This window comes from Mixophyes fleayi, chromosome 10 (assembly GCF_038048845.1).
Source record: "Mixophyes fleayi isolate aMixFle1 chromosome 10, aMixFle1.hap1, whole genome shotgun sequence".
Lineage (NCBI taxonomy): Eukaryota > Metazoa > Chordata > Amphibia > Anura > Limnodynastidae > Mixophyes > Mixophyes fleayi.
In genome coordinates this window covers 56,556,138-56,570,948 of record NC_134411.1, presented here as the reverse complement: position 1 = coordinate 56,570,948, position 14,811 = coordinate 56,556,138, and the positions used below count along the sequence as shown (strand labels likewise).

General features: G+C 41.2%; 1 protein-coding gene across 2 annotated transcripts in view; it reads right to left on the bottom strand.

Moving 5' to 3' along the window:
* Positions 1–14,811, bottom strand: part of RIPOR1 (RHO family interacting cell polarization regulator 1) — a 280,592-nt gene that overhangs the window by 169,042 nt on the left and 96,739 nt on the right. For both annotated transcript variants that reach the window (XM_075188806.1, XM_075188805.1), the window contains exons 3-6: positions 14,561–14,713; positions 13,214–13,292; positions 2,837–2,860; positions 1,450–1,503 (exon numbers count right to left, since the gene is read on the bottom strand). In XM_075188806.1, coding sequence (XP_075044907.1) covers positions 1,450–1,503; positions 2,837–2,860; positions 13,214–13,292; positions 14,561–14,713 — 310 coding nt within the window. The remainder of the gene's footprint in view (positions 1–1,449; positions 1,504–2,836; positions 2,861–13,213; positions 13,293–14,560; positions 14,714–14,811) is intronic.

Here is a 14,811-nt window from a genome sequence, read left to right as displayed (position 1 = left end):
AACGGCTGCACTCTAGGCCACAAATCATAAAACAGAATGTTTATAAACAGATAGATACACAGACTGCATACCTAGCTTCTAAGAGGACTGAAGGGATCATTAGGATTACAAGATTTCCTCTAATAATGTGCCTTGTGTGACTGGATCACTTATAAATAACTCATGGTATAAATTTTTATATACACATATATATATATATATATATATATATATATATATATATATATATATATATATATATATATATATACATATACATACACACACATACACATATACACATACATACATACACACACACACACACATATATATATTAAGAACTTTATTTATTAATTAATACACCACCTCAAATTTTCCACAAACAAAGTAGTGGCCGAAAAAGGCCATAGCAAATTACAATGTATATATCCGGTACGGACTGTGCAATTGTCCAAGCCAATAAACAGAAAATCGTAAAAACAACAAACAGGTTACATATACATTTAGTTGGTCTGAAATGTGCAGAAAATCGTAGTAAAATACCTCTAACCGTTGTATAATAGTGTAAGGTTTTGTTTTTTGTTCCGTGACGCATATATTTTCAAACATAGAGGTTAAGGGTATTCATTTTCCATTTGAGAATGGTCTTCATCAATAATGAATTGCCTGTTTAGCATCATCCCTTCCAACCCACCACAGAGTATCCTAATCCGAGAAAATGTGACGAAACAAACATCAAGGCAAAATAAAGACACAAACCATAAAAGATGCACCGGATTCACCTAACCTCTTTCATTAGCAAATGTTTGCTATGCAAAAACAGGGTTATGTGCTACTTGGCATCATACACTGCAACCAGAGATGGAGCTACTACTAGGTGAACCTAGGCTGTTGCCTATGCCTCAGGATTTACTAAAACACTACATGAGAGAGATAAAGTCACTCAGTGTTTTTACTTTCCTGTCAGCAAGTACAAACATGGCGGAAGCCACTTAATTAGAGGGGCAGCAACTGGGAGCTTTACATGTAAGAAGCTGCTGCTTCTCCTCCATGTTAATAATGACCAGAAAGCACAGTTTCATGCGCCAAACTAAATTTGCCAATTAAACATACATTAAGGAGAGTATATTTAATTGTCACTGCATTCTGCTCAGACAGTGTATGATACTAGATGATTCAAAATGTTGTTTTTGTGTGCAAAACTTAATTATTTGGCAGCTAAGAAATAATGGTGGTCAGAGCATCCTCTACTTACTTTATCGGTATAATTAGACTCTGCGCACACAGGGGGAGGTGGAATCTAACATTAGGAGTAGTAACTATAATAGTTATGGTAAATCATAGGTTTGTGGAAGAGACTTGAATAATGAATAGTAAATAACGAAGAAGTATCAAACGTTAAAGGAACACATTCATTGGGCAACTTCAGCATATTACTTATGAGACTCTACTGGACTCAGGACCAACCTTGCTTGTGTGAAATTCTAGCCGACGGATAAATCGTTCAATGGATTTTACTTGCTGTATTAAAAAAAGAAGAAGAAATCATTAAGATGTACAAGGATGAGAATATGAAAGTAATCAAATAATAGATGGCAGAGCAACTGGGAAGATATGCATTTAACTTTACAGTATCTACAGAAACAATCACATGATTAGCTGTGTGGACCATACTTCAGCTTTTCCTGTTTTGACAACCAAGTGTTTTATCTGGTTGAGCATCCGGAGACATTTAGTGCAGCAAGAGTTGTAATACAAAAGATTATTATTATTATTTTTATCTTTAACTTATAAAGGCGCCAAAAAGGGTCCGCAGCGCCGTACATTACATATACAGAAAACAGAAAGCCAAGACACAACATGATACAGAAAGAACAAATATATATACAAACACAGCTAACAAGGTAAAGCAGATTATTTCTGGGACAGATAGTGAAAGGGATGGTAGAAATCAGCAAGAAGCAGGCCGAAGCTAGCGAAGCAGGCCAAGAGGTACAGAGGGAGATGGAATAGTAGAGGGAGCACACAAGGAAATAGGGCCCTGCTCCTGAGAGCTTACATCCTAAAGGGATGGGGGAGACACAAATAGGGTGGTACTAACTGGGGGAGAGATCACCCATAACTACAGACTGTATACTTACAAAACAAAAATTATTTAGCCAATAAATATAGCTAGGACAACATAAACTAGTAATATATAGGATTAAAATAATGTGTCTCCAATTAGAGATAGTGGTACTCTTAAAAACATGGTTGCCTGTTGACCATTTGCACTAATCACTCCAACTGACTTAGACAGGCATGTTTAAACATGAAGAGTAGCTTATTAACATGAATAATTACAAAGACAAGGACCATTTCAGAAGGGATCTATAGTGTATGTTCGTGATAATCACAAGAACACATTTTTAAAATGTTCTTAATGCTTGACTAACATATGCAGGGACATAAATAGATTTCTCCTGTACCATTACTCACTTATAGAATTCCCTACCACGCCCAATCAGGCTCTCCTATAGCCTTCAAATCTTTAAACACTCTCTGAAAAACCATCTCTTTGTTAGTGCTTCCTCTACTCCCACCTATACTAATCACTCTGATACAACATCACAACTGTCACAGTCTGCACTCTGAACCACACCTACTCCTCGTCTCAGCTGTACTCTCTTCCAATCAGATTGTAAACTCTTATGAGCAGCCTCATTCCCCTTTTGTTTTCATGTCTATTTTGCCTATCTTGTATGTCCCTGTTTTATGTATGCCCCACTGCCTGGCGCTGCGGAGCACTTTGGTAACTACTAACAGTTAATATTTATTTTCTATAGAAATTTAGGAAAATGAAGAATCTCCTTACCTTGTCCAGGTCATACAGAAAGCCCTAAAAATATTACAATGACAGTTTAAATTATTTTGGCATACATATGAAAAGCATTTCACAAATAACCACATAAAGAAATAAAAGTAGGCATCACCCATTAAATGTTTCAACTAATGTAAAAATCACTTATTAGTTTTATGTAGATTTCTGTCTGCTGTATGTACATTTCATATTGATCATTTCTAGGTGTAAAATACACTGGCGTCTAGTTTTTAGATGTTCTAAAAGGTCACACTAACACAATTTTTAAAGTTTCCCCATGTGATGGATCTAATGGAGTTATCCAGAAGTTAGTTTACATAAAAACTGTACAAAACAGCAGAAGAGAAGTACCATTCATGACGGTCTGCTGTGTAATAACGATTCATGTGTCCACCTCTCACACCCACCAACTGTACCACACAACTGCACTGAAACGGCTGACTTACTATTGGTGGATAATAATGCTGCTGAATTAAAATAGCCACATACACTTTTCCTACTAGCAGCTACAATAGTTATCCCACTACATTATAAATCAAATGTTCCTCAGACCTCTTAGATTTTAAACTCATTTTAGCAAGCATAGTCATCTTTAGTTTCTGCTTCAGGACCTTGTATGTATTTTGTCTCATAAGCCCCTTAATGTACAGTCACAGTGTGATATGACTATTATCCTTTATTTATAAAGTGCTCATAAAAAAGCAGACATCATTGTCACATTTAGTTTCCTGCACAAAACAAAAAGAAAGAAAGAATACAACTGAGGTCAGATGCGCTTTAATGTAAATTTTGTAAACAATGCATCATTCCATTTAAAAGGAATACATTATGGCTGTTATGTTTTATACTGAAAGAGTCTTACCAGTGCTTTACAAATGCAAAAAATTAAAGATATCATTGCTCAAGAGCGCTTTCAGCCAATTGCACACATCATGGGCCTGAGGCATTAAGGAGAGCAAAGCATAAAAATAGAAGTAACTTTGCACTTGGGCAAAACCATGTTGCATTGGAGGGGGAAGTAAATTTAAAATTTGGGGACAGATTTATAGTTAGGGCATGTCCTAGATCAACTTTAAATTTCAGTGTACAGATAAAGCGATAAAATATTTGTGTGCTAGATGAAAAAACAGTCAGTATTTAACTTATGTGCAAAACAGAATACTAATTTGCACCCCTTGCATTGTACATGGTTTGTCCCAGAGAACATTTACTCCTTTTATTTACTTGCTTTCCTTAATGACTCAGGCCCCATATCTGCAGTTACAGTCTAAACTATACTTCAACTTAGCTGTTTTGGAGATCAGGACAAAAAGATCAAGTTTAGGTGTTTAATGTCGAACACACAAAAACACAAAAATAGTTGACACCACTGCATATATAATACCAAGGGGAAATACATTGTTTGTGCTGTTTAATGTAGTGTAATCATTTATAGAAAGCCTGGGATGGTGCTTTCGTACCCGTAGTACCAAAAAAAAAAAAGTGCAAAAGGGTGCAGCAAACTTCAGGCCCTCCTCTAGAAAGGGAGAAAGGACCCCACTCAAAGCCAGATTTAGACCTCATGGGGCCCTAGGCAAGATACTGGTTTGGGGCCCCCTCCCTGAAAAAATCAGGGGCTGGCTGGCAGACTTTAGCCCAGGGGGGCAAGCACATAGCACTGGCCCATAAGTAGCGGCCCATTTTTCTCACCGCCGGCCCTGGGAGGGCCCTCTTGGGACCGCTGGGCCCTAGGCAATTGCCTAGGTTGCCTAGTGGTAAATCCGGCCCTGGCCCCACTACCACTCCCCTCCGGAGCTTTGCAGCTTAGGTAGAGTTTAAAAAAACACCTCTAGACAGTATACAATGCAGCTCTATAGAGTATTTTGAGGTACCCACAATTTCTATTTACAGAGCTACAAAAAACAGATCAGCCATTTATGCTGCAAAATCCTGAATTTATTCAGTGGCTGTGTGAAAAACGTGTGCTCCAAACGTAGAGTCAATAGAGGATAAGACATCCAGATAATGGCTAGCGAAGGTGTATATAGATGTCCATTCAGCAGGTTGTAAAGTTGACAGTCAAAATGTATAGAACAAAATGTCTACAGTCATAAGGTTGACACAGTTAAAATATTGACATGTAAAATGTGTACAGTGTTGTAAAGTTGACAGTCAAAATGTCAACAAAAGGCACTAGATTTAAAATGGCAATAAGGGTTTTTTTTTTTTTGGTTTTTTTTTTCCAGCACTAGGTATTGCCATCCTGGGCTGGTGGCACTATAGCAGGGAAACCCACAGCGTGGGGTCCCTTTGCCATAATAACAAACTAGCCACAGGCTGATCAGCACAGGGCTGGATTCCCTAGGGAGAACTGGTTCATTAAAAAAAAAAAAAATTTGTACGGCGTTATATAAGTTACACACAAAGAGGAGAGCTCTATTGCTAATTGCACGACTTTTCTTTACTGACACTGCTGTGTGGCAATGTTTCCTAGATGTGCTAGGAACTGCTGTGTGTTTGAGTCGTTGCTCTGTCACTTAGCATCCAGCCAGGTCTATGCAGTATTTGTCCGAAAGTGTATGAAAATAATATTGTGGCCTGTGAGGTGGTCAAAATTGACTGCAAATTACTTGAAATTAGTGTTATTGAGGTTAATAATAATGTAGGATCAAAAAAGAGCAAAATTATGTGATTTTAGCATATTTTAGCAATTTTTCTAAAAAAATGCAGATCCAAAACCAAAACAAAGACACATGAGGGCGGTTTTTCCAAAACTTAAACTAATCCATATCCAAAACCACTTCACGGGGGTCAGTGAGCATCTCTACTTATCACCAATCAAATCATACCACTGCACTTGTGATCTTCCTATCCACTATCGGCTGTGCCTACAGTCTTGGCTCTGACTTTAAAAGGCAAGAAAGTGCAGTCTCTCTCTGTGAGGACATCATTTAAAACATATTTTTTTTTCATGTCCCCCTAGAGTGTCTGCCCAAGCATACATTATGATTGTCGCATACATTACGATTGTCTGCGTTCAGTATGTGGATGTTTTCATTCTCCATAACATGTCTCCAGGACCGGATTTAACGCTAGGCAACCTAGGCACCTGCCTAGGGCCTAGCGGCTCTCTGGGGGCCCAGATGGGGGGGAAACAAGAAAGGGAAAAAAATAAAACAAATCGGCCCCTCCCCCGATTCGCGGCACTCCCCGCGAATCGGGGGAGGGGCTGTGTTAGAGCTAGGGTTAGAGGCTGTAGTGGCTAAATCCCCTTCAGCCTAGGTACCTTGGCACGACAATATGACATCAGTGTACCATGTGATCGCAGCGGTCACATGGTACACTGTGTTAGGCGGGCTGCTGGAAGTCTATGGCAGTTGTGCAGGAACTTCCATCATTTCTGTTCCTGTAAAAAAAGGTAAGAACAAGATGGTGTGTGTGTGTGTGTGTGTGTGTGTCTCTGCAGGGCACAGGGGGGGGGGCATTTGTGTGTCTCTCTGCAGGGCACAGGGGGGTGGGTATGTGTGTGGGAAGCTGCAGAGCACAGGGGGGGGGCATGTGTGTGAAGCTGCAGGGCACAGGGGGGGGCATGTGTGTGTGAAGCTGCAGGGCACAGGGGGATGTGTGTGTGTGTGAAGCTGCTCTGGAACAGGGGGGGCATGTGTGATGGAAGCTGCTCTGGCACAGGGGGGGCATGTGTGATGGAAGCTGCTCTGGCACAGAGGGGGCATGTGTGATGGAAGCTGCTCTGGCACAGGGGGGGCATGTGTGATGGAAGCTGCTCTGGCACAGGGGGGGGCATGTGTGATGGAAGCTGCTCTGGCACAGGGGGGGCATGTGTGATGGAAGCTGCTCTGGCACAGAGGGGGCATGTGTGATGGAAGCTGCTCTGGCACAGGGGGGGCATGTGTGATGGAAGCTGCTCTGGCACAGGGTGGGCATGTGTGATAAAAGCTGCTCTGGCACAGGGGGGGCATGTGTGATGGAAGCTGCTCTGGCACAGGGGGGGGCATGTGTGATGGAAGCTGCTCTGGCACAGGGGGGCATGTGTGATGGAAGCTGCTCTGGCACAGGGGGGCATGTGTGATGGAAGCTGCTCTGGCACAGGGGGGGTATGTGTGATGGAAGCTGCTCTGGCACAGGGGGGGCATGTGTGATGGAAGCTGCTCTGGCACAGGGGGGGGCATGTGTGATGGAAGCTGCTCTGGCACAGGGGGGGGGGCATGTGTGATGAAAGCTGCTCTGGCACAGGGGGGGGGGCATGTGTGATGAAAGCTGCTCTGGCACAGGGGGGGGGCATGTGTGATGAAAGCTGCTCTGGCACAGGGGGGGGGCATGTGTGATGGAAGCTGCTCTGGCACAGGAGGGGGCATGTGTGATGGAAGCTGCTCTGGCACAGGAGGGGGCATGTGTGATGGAAGCTGCTCTGGCACAGGGGGGGGGGATGTGTGGCTAAAGGTGCTGGGCAGAGGGAGAGGGGGGGCATGTGAGTTAGAAGTCTGTCCCCCACATGGCCCCTCCTCAGCCAACAATACCCTTACACAAAATATGGGGTCCATGGACATTATTCTTTAACTGCTGGGACCTCAGTGTGATGCAGTGTAATGATAAAGGAGAGCACAGTGTGATGAGAGGGACAGTAATGAGGGGCTGCATGGTGAGCCGCATGGTGATGCAGGAGGAGCAGCGTGATGTGCGGCGGCACATAGTTTACACTTCTACTTAACTATAGGAGTATATGCTATGCTAAAAAAAAATATATAGTGCTATGGATTGTTTCAGGGAGGAGGGGGGAGGGGGGGTGCCCGAACCAATATCTAGCCTAGGGCCCCATGAGGTCTAAATCCGGCTCTGCATGTCTCTGCTCACCCCCATACTGTGAACATCAGCCTTAAAATTGGTAATATTTGAGATTGTGTTTATGTTATCTATTATTTATTTACAAGGCGCCAGATATTCTGTAGCGTCAGATTCAGAAGCAAGTAACAAATAGATGAGCTAATACATGTCAGTAGCTCAGATGAGTGTGAGTAGTGCTATGGGGACTCACACAGAGTGCAGCAAAAAACACGACAGGACGTACGAAGGACAGGAGACAGACGTGGTACAATAGGTAGAGAGGAACCTGCCCGTGACAGTTTACATTCTAAATGGAGAGGTGGTGAGAGACAATAGGACCAACTGGGAAAAATTTTTAGATGGCAGACAAGGAAGAGGAGGTGATTGATCAAATGATTAGGAGGTGATAAGATAGGTGAGCTTGAAAAGGTGAGTTTTGAATGAGCATTTGAAGGACTGAAGGTTGGGGGACAGTCGAATGAGGCGGGGTAGGGAGTTCCAAAGATTAGGTGCTGCACGGCAAAAGTCTTGAAGGCGAGCATGGGAGGAAGTAATGAGAGGTTAATTGAGGCGGAGCGGAGTGACCGGGTAGGTATGTACCTCAAGACAACGTCAGAGATGTAAGGAGGAGAAGTGTTGGGAAGGGCTTTGTAAGTGAGGGTAAGGAGCTTGAACTGAATTCTGAAACGGACAGAGAGCCAATGAAGTGATTTACGCAGAGGAGAAGCAGAAGAGATGCGGTAGGAGAGGAAGATGAGCCTAGCGGCAACATTCTGTATGGATTGAAGGTCAGAAGAGCGAGAGCAAGGGAGACGAGGGTTGCAATAGTCGAGACCAGAAATGACGAGAGAGGAAGCGACAGATTTAGTAATGTTACGGAGGCAGAAGTGGCAGAGTGAGGGACTGAATATGAGGGGTAAAGCTGAGGGCTGATTCAAGGGTGACTTCAAAGCAGCGAGCTTGGGTGACAGGAGAAAGAGTGTTGACAACCTATTACACTGTAGGCAAGGTATTCATATTGGCCTAGAGCTCTCTATTGTTGACTTATGCCAAATGAGTAAGTCTATGTGTATTCTAGATCTGTAGAAGCAATGCATCATTAGGTAGACCAGAATATTTTTTTACGGAAGCTATCTTTATTTACCTAAACCATAGGAGATATATCTAGGGGAAGTGTCTTTCCCCCTTTTCCACATTTGGCCAGACAAGTGTTTTATTTAAAGTACAATGAACAGAATAGCCAACATTACATTATGCTATAACGATATATATAGATTGTAAATACACGTGCCCTGCTATTTACATTGTTATTTAACCACACGTTACAGGCTAACAGTAAGAGACTGTAAGATTGTGTGTATGTTAGGGAATTTAGACTGTAAGCTCCAATGGAGCAGTGACTGATGTGAATGTGTTCTCTGTACAGCACTTCGGAGTTAGTGCTGCTATGGGTGATGGTTGATGGTGATGATGATGCTTTTAGCTACATCTGTAGGCAAACTAGATTAGGTTTAGGACTGTTTTCACATGCCAGACAGGGTGACTCTCTGTGTCTGATTTAATCATATTAGGAAATGTGTATTGTATTCTTATGCCTTAAGATCTTAAGACACATAAGAAAGCCAAGCACACCCCTACGGCATGACACTAGTCTGTGAGTATAAGAAGGGGCACTTTAGTGTTCAAGAGGGATATTCATTCTGAGGATTGATTCCTGGAGGGTGCAGGGTGGCTGGTGTTGAGTTTCCATTTTCTACCATACATGCTACTACTATATCTGTAGCAGAGACACATCCATGGGTCTTAGGTTCAAGCAAGGTAGGATTCCCTGGCATACTAAGGCATGCCTGAGTATGCAGTCGACATGAAGTGGGTAGAATTGGGCCAGATAAATTCTGTATCCTCACACTAGCAATTACTTTACCCTGAGGAAGCCCTGAAACTCAGTGGGGCGAATCGTGTTGATATTAATTGCTTAAACCCTATCCAGAAAACGTAGAAAAAAACATACCTAAGACAGTGACTATAGAAAGATCTATTACCACAGCTAACATTACTACCTATATTGCCCGCCAGCCAGAACTCTAGTGGCTACCCCACTGCTGAAGGAACCGCCTGGACGAGGGCGGACAACTGCGCATGAGCGGACATCAAGATTTGAGACACACAGACTGCAGAACCTCATCACTAATCATACATTGCCTCCGACTGCCGCAGGGGAGGTAAGAAGTTCTGCAGAAGGATTTAGAGGTATTATCCTGCTACAAACTGTAAGTGAACTATTTCATTCATTTTTTCCAGGACCTAGTGCACACTGCCAACAAGTAGGATTTACAAAAACTATAAGGAACGCTCATCTGGCACAATTACTTGAAAAATATTAATAGAATTTCAGTGACTACTAACCGGTTCTTACCAATAAGAGGACTTGATTTTCTCCAGTGATGAATATAACCTGGAAAATCTTTACCATGGATGCACAGCATTGTAGAGTTTTGTATGTTATATGTATGCATTCTTGCTTTATGTGTGTGTGTATATATATATATATATATAGACGTTTTCTGGCCAGAATTGTACAATATGAATGTTGAATTTTTCCTAACATTTAAGAGATTATATACCCAATAAAATTATTATTTTTAACACTACGTATACAGATTGACAATACAATACACTGCATCCACCCTATACCACTTGCACCTGGGAAAAATTCACTTTTACTGGTTACCTCTCAGGAGGAATGAATCCCCCTCTTTACAAATTTACCTGACTGGCAGCAACACCGACTCCCAAAATAGCTAAGCACAGTTAACCTACCATTATTCGCTACTGGCAAAGCCCAGTGCTGGTAATAATAATAATATTGGGGACCCTCACTCCGACTGTCCCCCTGATTTTGCAACTACCAGCACTAGGGTTGGTTAAGCTGTTTGGAGCAGGGGGTATGCTGGTATTTTTAGGTTTTTACACTTAGTTCAGGTGTTTTGTTTTTGTTTTTTTAACATGTATAGCAATTTTAAATCTAATGCTTTATGTCAACCTTTTGACTGTCCAAGGTACAACACACTACACATTTTACATGTCGACCTTATGAACATGTATGACTGTAAACCTTACAAATGTGTCTACCTTATGCCTGTAGACATTTTGGTGCAGACATTTTCACTGTACATACTGCAACTACATCCCCAATTACCTGCTTTGCAAAGCTCTGTCGCTGAAGTCCGAGTCCTTTTTGTCCAAGATTATGCTACTGCCATGGTTGAGTGGCCTCTCTGGCATCTTACACCCATTCTACTTGTATGGTTGTATAAATTACTTCTATGATGCATGTAGAAATGGCTTGCTTAAAAGGTGCATAGGTGTTTTCGAGGTTCTGAAATGCTTAAAGAGTTGTTCCGTGCCTCTAAACCCTTCTGTCCTCAATACATATAGGGAAATAACCCTTACCAGGTCCAACAAGTGCAATTTCCTCTAAGTTGTGATTAAACGGATGGCAGCACAACCTCCTGATTAATGTGGAATGTAGATACTACTTTTGGCAGAAATAATGGCTCAAAGTACCACTACTGAATCTTTATTAAGACATTTAGAAACGTCTACTTGCACCACATTGCCTGTAATGCTCCAATTCCAAAATCAGAAGTAACTGCCACCAGAAACATAACCTTTAGTGTCATCCAATTTCAGAGATACCTTTTGTAGTGGTTCAAAAGGATGAGACATCAGTGTTTTGACCACTAAATTGAGGTCCCACAAAGATCTAATAGAGGGACAGGTTCACGTCACTGCTTGAAAAAAGTGAATAATCAATTCTTCTGAGCCTAATGTGGTATCTAAAAGGGGAAAGTCTCTGAATCATGCCATCACCCAAACAAGAACCACCAGAGAAATCTGTTTGTGATCCCACTGGGGTAAATATTCCAGCTGGAGATTACGTGCCACCTTGTGCAGGGAACGATCCCTATGGTGGAGGAAAATATACCCATGAAGTCCTTTTGTTATCAATATCTGGTGAGAAGTCTTGATATACCTTTCCTCTGACAGAGATACTTTGCCTTGTATAATGTTTATGTGGGTCCAGAATCTTTATTTGTTGTTATGGGTTGCATTACTTTTTGTCCTGTTCACAATCCAGCCATGTTCTTGCAGAAATGCAATCACTTGTGCTGTCCTGTAATTGACAATGTGTTCTGAATTCTCCATCAGGAGGAGGAGGTTTAAAAAGAGCCATATCGGGACTCCTTGCTTTCTCAATTCTGCCACAAGAGTGGCAGAATTGAGAAAGCAGGCTGAAGGACAGGCAGGTGAAATTATAGTACTGGCCCATGATCCACAATCTGTGATGAACTGCAACAGGAATATGAATATGGGCATCCTGAAGGTCTACGGATATGAAAAAATCCCCTTCACTCTATACATATCTACATCTACACATTGTGCACTTCTCCCCCCTACTGGTGTTTATGGGGACTGATCCTGGCATTAGACATTGTGGAATCCTTTGATTTGCTCTCACTTATTTAAGTCTGAATACCTGACAACATTCTGCCTGGTGTATGGTCTCCCTGGTGCATAACTTCCCACCTCTTTGAAGACCTAATGGAACACTGAAGAATAGATGTATTTTGACCTTCGCTTTTGACAAGCAGTTAGATTAACCCCCATAAGACTTCTGTATCATGAGGTCTAATTTATCCCCAAAAGATCAGTAAACCTTCAAAATCGGAGATTGGCTAAACTATTTTGTGTCTGAGCATCTGCTACCCATAGACGCAACCAGAGGACTCTCCTGGCTAATACTGCTGATGGCATTGACCTTGATGAAAAAGCAATGGTGTCCAAAGATGCTTAAGATCCAAATTTTAGGCCACTCTGCATAAAATCAAAGTTTTTCAACGTGCATTGTCTGCTCACTTGGTCTTGGTGAAATGCATGAATAACAAAGCACCCCTAAATTAGGGACTACCCTAGAACAGGTGCCCTTCGTCTGTTTGGAGTTAGACTCAGGCTCTATTCCATTGCAGATCCCCTGCTGCTCCACTCAAACAGGTCATAATTCTTTGCCAGAACAGGGAACATTTCAGAGCAGTTTCAAGTCAATCTTTGCAACCCGTGACCTATGACGTGGTGTACGATCAGACCACCAAGGTTCGTGAACTGGCGTTAAATCTGAAAACCTTACAACAGATCTGCTCCCCGTATTCCCAAGTCCAGTCCTTGGCTTATACCATGGATGGTGTGTCGCAAAGACCATAAGAAGGTAAGCTACTGCACTAGAGAAAACACCACACTACCTGACCTTCCAAGATTAGAGACAATAAAATATGTAGGGGAGAAGGAGGACCTGTCTTATATACAGTCTTGGGGCATTTTTTTAACATGGCTTTACCTAGCAGGTAACCTACCCATTATAATGGCTTCCATGGAGGACTGAAGTTTACTTTTCTCTCGATTACCTCTATGAATATTTACAGCCACCATGAACAGTTACACTTTGCCAGATGAAAACCAGTATTTCACAGCACGCTCCAGCACACAGATACTTACCAACCTTGAGTTCCTTTTGGATTCCCTGATCTGAGATGTTAGCTTATCCAATTCCATTTGGTGAACCTCTAAATATGCCCTAGTAAGATAAAACCAATTACAAAACACTTACATCTGATTACATGTTTATTGACTACTTCTACTGTATCATCCCAAGAGCATATATTTCAAGTTATGAAGGATAAACGTGTATTGACTAATCACAACGGAAATCGTTTAAGCATGTTAACAAAAACATCAATGAAAAGGAGGGAAAAATGGTGTAAGAAGAAGAAGGGGGGAAATTGAGACTATGTCAACAACAATTTTTAGTAAGGCTACAGCAGAGAAATACTGATGAGAGCGTTCTAAAGTATACAGTGTTGGATTGCAATATGCATGGCTCACTAGTATGATGTTATATATTTTAAGTAGCATACATTGTACACTACAAATGGTATATATTTTTAGTGATACTTAATTAATGACCTTGTGATGCCAGAAGGCAATAAAGCCACTCAAAAAAAGTTTTCCTTGAACTAGCATGCTCAAAACAAGTTGCAGTCCCCCAGAGGATAAGTAGAATGGTTGAGACTGATTGCATAGACATACAAGAATTTTTCAAGTACAAAATTTCTATATAAGTAACTAATCAAATGGAAGGCAGATGAGATAACCATGTTAGCCAACTTGAACCAGGACAAGTAACATATGATAAAATAAATATTTTACGTAGGCAAAAATGGGTGGTGGTAAACAGGAATGTAAATGATTTCACCCCAGAGAAAAGGGCTTGAAAACTTTTCTGTCAGTCCAGGTAATGTGGTTAAGCCAAAAACTTTTTTCAGGAAACACATTTAAAAATATGCAAATTACAGTGATGCATTTGTTTTGATCCTGCCTGCCATTTCCTATTTAGGAAAGGCGGTCTAATTAAGACATTTCAAAAACAAAAGTAACCAGTAACCACTAGGTGTAAGGCATAAATTAGGGAATGCTATATGCTACAGGAACCGTGTAAGCCATTACAAAATATAGAAATTATTAACTGCATGAACACACCTTCATATTTTGGGATTTTTTTAAGCCTTCTGTAATCAAACTTCAAATGCATAAGAAAAGGGATAAACATGAATGCATGACAAATGTATAAAAATAAGTTTGTTTTTTGAATGAGGTACAGCTCTATTTATACCAAACTTACATGGAATGCCACATACAAAAACAAACTGGTACTTAAGACATAAAAAGCATGGATCAATATTAACGTGGTCCAGTATCACACCATGTCCTAAGCAACAGATATGACTTAAAGGCGCCAATGACAACTGTAATCATATAAAACACATTTACCAAAGTTCTTCTTACCCTAATCCCTTTTTAAGGGCATCATACACCTCATCCATTCTGTCAGGTTGAGGAACCTTAGGAGGAGGTGACTTATGAGACATTGAAAACATTCTACGAACTTTGGAAACAGACTTTCGAGAGACTGTGGGTGTGTGGAAGGCCGGTCGATATCTAAAAGAAGAAATATGTAAAATTAAACATACAAATCTAAGTGTTTATGTTTCAATAAATATAACTATGTACCCACATCTAATATCAACACAAATGAG